This window comes from Pinus tabuliformis, chromosome X, assembly GCF_031772625.1.
Source record: "Pinus tabuliformis cultivar Carrire ecotype Pingquan chromosome X, CPIR1, whole genome shotgun sequence".
In the NCBI taxonomy this organism is placed as follows: Eukaryota; Viridiplantae; Streptophyta; class Pinopsida; order Pinales; family Pinaceae; genus Pinus; species Pinus tabuliformis.
The window spans coordinates 75,136,545-75,140,100 of record NC_142308.1 but is presented as its reverse complement, the minus strand read 5'-3'; the positions used below and the strand labels follow the sequence as shown (position 1 = coordinate 75,140,100).

The 3,556-nt window shown below is 36.4% G+C and overlaps 1 protein-coding gene across 1 annotated transcript; it reads left to right on the top strand.

Moving 5' to 3' along the window:
* The first annotated feature begins 970 nt into the window (after window positions 1-970).
* Window positions 971-3,094, top strand: LOC149138436 (cationic peroxidase 1-like). The gene is made up of 4 exons (XM_089448477.1): window positions 971-1,323; window positions 1,431-1,622; window positions 1,727-1,892; window positions 2,179-3,094. Exons 1-4 carry the CDS (start codon window positions 1,123-1,125, stop codon window positions 2,562-2,564), a joined length of 945 nt encoding a protein of 314 aa, XP_089304603.1. The 5' UTR covers window positions 971-1,122; the 3' UTR covers window positions 2,565-3,094.
* The last annotated feature ends 462 nt before the right edge of the window (window positions 3,095-3,556 follow it).

Here is a 3,556-nt window from a genome sequence, read left to right as displayed (position 1 = left end):
GACAAAGATAACAATATTTCCTTCCAACTATTATAAATATACTAATCTAATTCTTTTTTCTTTTCTTACCTTTTATTTTTAAATTTTTAATTCAAAATTTTAAAATTTAATTTTTATTTTTAGATTTTCTAATTTTTACTGTTTAAAGTTTAAACCACTAATTTTTAACCTTAACTCTTTAACCCATCCTTTTAAATTTTAAAACCTAACTTTTATATTTAAATGTTCCAGTCTTAACTCTTTAAACCAATCGCTTTTAACTTTAAGCAATAAATTCAAGTCTTAACTCTTAAACCAATCACTTTTAACTTTAACCAATAAATTGAAGTCTCAACTTAGCTTTAACCAATAAATTTTTATCTTTAGAGGTTACTCTAACCAATGATTTCATTGAAGTCTTATCTTTATTGTTCTCCTTTGAACTCTCTAACCAATTATTCTTAGCTTTACACTTTCTTTTTAACTCTCTAACAAACAATTTTTGGGTTTTCATTCAACTCCAGAATCGAAATCTCAATCTCATCTTTAGATGTTCTCTTTCTAACTCTAACCGATATTTTTTGGGCTTTCAATTGAACTCCAGAATCGAACTCTCAATCATTAATTCTCATTTTGAAATACTGATTTAATCTGGAAAACAACTGAACTAAACTTAAACTTACCCATCTAAGTCTGAAATCTTGAGCCCTCGCCATCAACACCAACCAGAAAACCCTGAAGCTTCACCGAAGACACCGGCAATGGATGGTTCCCCTATATTCCATTATCGAGTCACGCGCATGACTGATTGGATAGAATGTATACAGACTTTGACCTGCACATGGATGTGGGTCAAACGCGTTTGAAAATTTCGGCATGTTGGAGCAGTTCACACATGCCATACATAATTTTTGGGCTTAGGCAATAAGTGCCCTCACTTTTTTCCATTACAAAACGACTTGATATTCTTTGCTGGTCGTCTGTCAGGTTGACTCCATTGCAAAAAGATATTTCCTTCGTCGACTCCCACTTGTATAAGAAGCCCCCAATTCTGAAGTCTTCCCACACCGTCTTCCCCCGTTCATTTCCATTCCTCTTTCAATTCTATTAAATTCCACTGTATTTTCTGCTCGGTTTCAAAGCATGAAGGGAATTGTCATAGTAATGTTGATTATATGCTCCATTATTAACATTGGGCATGGGCAGCTGACCTCAACATTTTATAACAAATCGTGCCCGAGGGCTCTGTCGATAGTGCAAGCCGCAGTCAAGCAAGCGGTGGCCAAAGAGAAAAGGATGGGGGCATCCTTGCTCCGCCTTCACTTCCACGATTGCTTCGTCAATGTAAGAACAAAATTCATAACTGTGTCGTTGGATTTGGTTGAATTGCGCCATCTCAGGCCCCTTTTGATTTATCTGCAGTCTTGATTTTTGGTTTGGGTTTTCTTCAGGGTTGCGATGGCTCCATACTATTGGATGACAACTCCACGTTTACAGGAGAAAAGACTGCAGCCCCAAATAATAATTCCGTGAGAGGATTCGACGTAATAGACACCATTAAAACTCAAGTGGAAGCAGCCTGCAGTGGTGTCGTGTCGTGTGCAGATATCGTTGCCATCGCTGCGCGCGATTCAGTCGTCGCGGTAATCATGAATTCTTTTCTTCTCTTTTCCATTTCTTTAACTTTCGTAAATACAACCGCATTTTTCATCACGTTTTTTTGTCGTGTATGATTGCAATTTGTTAGCTGGGAGGCCCAACATGGACAGTACTGTTGGGAAGGCGAGACTCCGCGACTGCGAGTTTAAGCGCTGCAAACAACAACCTCCCGGCTCCCACTTCCAATCTCAGCGCACTCATCTCATCTTTTCAAGGTCACGGTCTTTCTACCAAGGATCTCGTAGCACTCTCAGGTAGAATATCACTCATGCTATCATTTTTCCATCTGATTGCCTTGTGATTTGTGAATTGTAATTTTCTGCAAAGAATTTTTACATATTAATTTGTAAGAGTGGTTATGCAATTTATAAGTAGAAAAGTTCATTTTACATTTTAGTATAATGTGTAATTTTATAATTTTTATCAAAATTAAAATTCTATTATTTTAATCAAAATAAAAGAAAATTCACATTAAATTGGATCTCTCTAAACTTACAATAAATAGGTATTTAAAATAAATCTATACTGGTATTACTGCAGGTGCACATACAATTGGGCAAGCTCGGTGCACTGTATTCAGAAGTCGCATCTACAGCGAATCCAACATTGACGCTTCGTTCGCCACGTCTGTGAAGGCAAACTGCCCAAGCGCTGGTGGGGACAGCACCCTCTCGCCTTTGGATTTGGCCACCCCTACCAAATTCGACAAGAACTATTACAGCAATTTGAGAAACAAAAAGGGACTTCTCCACTCCGATCAGCAGCTTTTTAATGGAGGTGCTACAGATTCTCAGGTCACTACCTACAGCACTAGTCAGAACAACTTCTTTAGGGACTTCGCATCTGCCATGGTGAAAATGGGTAATATCAAACCCCTCACTGGTACCAGCGGACAAATCCGCAATAACTGCAGGAAGTCTAATTAAGATCTGGGTTTACTATTGCCTCCATACTTTTCGGATTATTTTTTTAACAGTAAATCAATAAACTATGATTCTATAAGATTATGTACAGGCTTGAAGGGAGCACCTGTGACATCTGGGATGTTGAAATCTAATGCGCTCTCATTATAGATTTCGAAAACTATTTCGGAAATCTTATAAAGTATGTTGCAGAGAATTGAGTCGATGATGCTTGTGGGAAACTATTTGGGAAATCGTATAAAATATGCAGCAGAGAATTAAGTCGATTGTGCTTCTGAAGCCATGGCCTTACGTGGATGTGTGTGGGCAATAAAGCTACTACTAAACTACTACAGCCGAATGTGTGTAGGAATTCAAACTATGATCAAATTCCTCCTCCATAAATAATGGAGATTTGTTAATTTCCACTTAATAATGCAAAAGCAAACTTTAGCTTATAATATATGCGCTTCCGATTTTGATATCGCATCTCCACTAAGTGGGAGATAGCGTTGTTGCTTCAATGAGAATCTTCAAAGCAGCTATAGGGCTGTTCTTTTGCGCTTCACATCATATAAGGGGTTGTCTTTTTTCTCTACCAAAAAGTAGAAGTACAGTTGTATTTTTGGGCGAGTCTTATTTGTTAGGTTATAGAGTTATAAATGTTTGGGGCAGTATATAGTTATAAATGTTTGTGGCAGTATATACTTGTAGGATAATGGATTTGTTTAGATTCAATTGTGGGTATATATTGCTTTTTTGTGGCTCTATAGCATAACAAATAAGGCTTGCAATTTCTTTGGGTATTGAATTCTGGAGTTCTGTCATAATAACGGAATGGATGTGTATTTCTAAGTTGTTAGTGTTAATATTGATTGGTAATTAATGATTTATTTAAAATTATATAAAAGTTTTGAAAATTTTGTAGTTGGTTTTCATTTAATATAATTAGCACAACCATATTTAATTAATTAAATGTGGTTGATATAGGTTGAAGGTTTCATTTATTTCTACCA

What these genes read in the sequence shown, in the direction of transcription:
- LOC149138436 (XM_089448477.1), top strand. Translation starts at nt 1,123, where the DNA reads ATGAAGGGAATTGTCATAGTAATGTTGATTATATGCTCCATTATTAAC. An exon ending in TCCACGATTGCTTCGTCAAT is followed by an intron (nt 1,324 to 1,430) that starts GTAAGAACAAAA and finishes GGTTTTCTTCAG; the next exon opens with GGTTGCGATGGCTCCATACT. An exon ending in CGCGCGATTCAGTCGTCGCG is followed by an intron (nt 1,623 to 1,726) that starts GTAATCATGAAT and finishes GCAATTTGTTAG; the next exon opens with CTGGGAGGCCCAACATGGAC.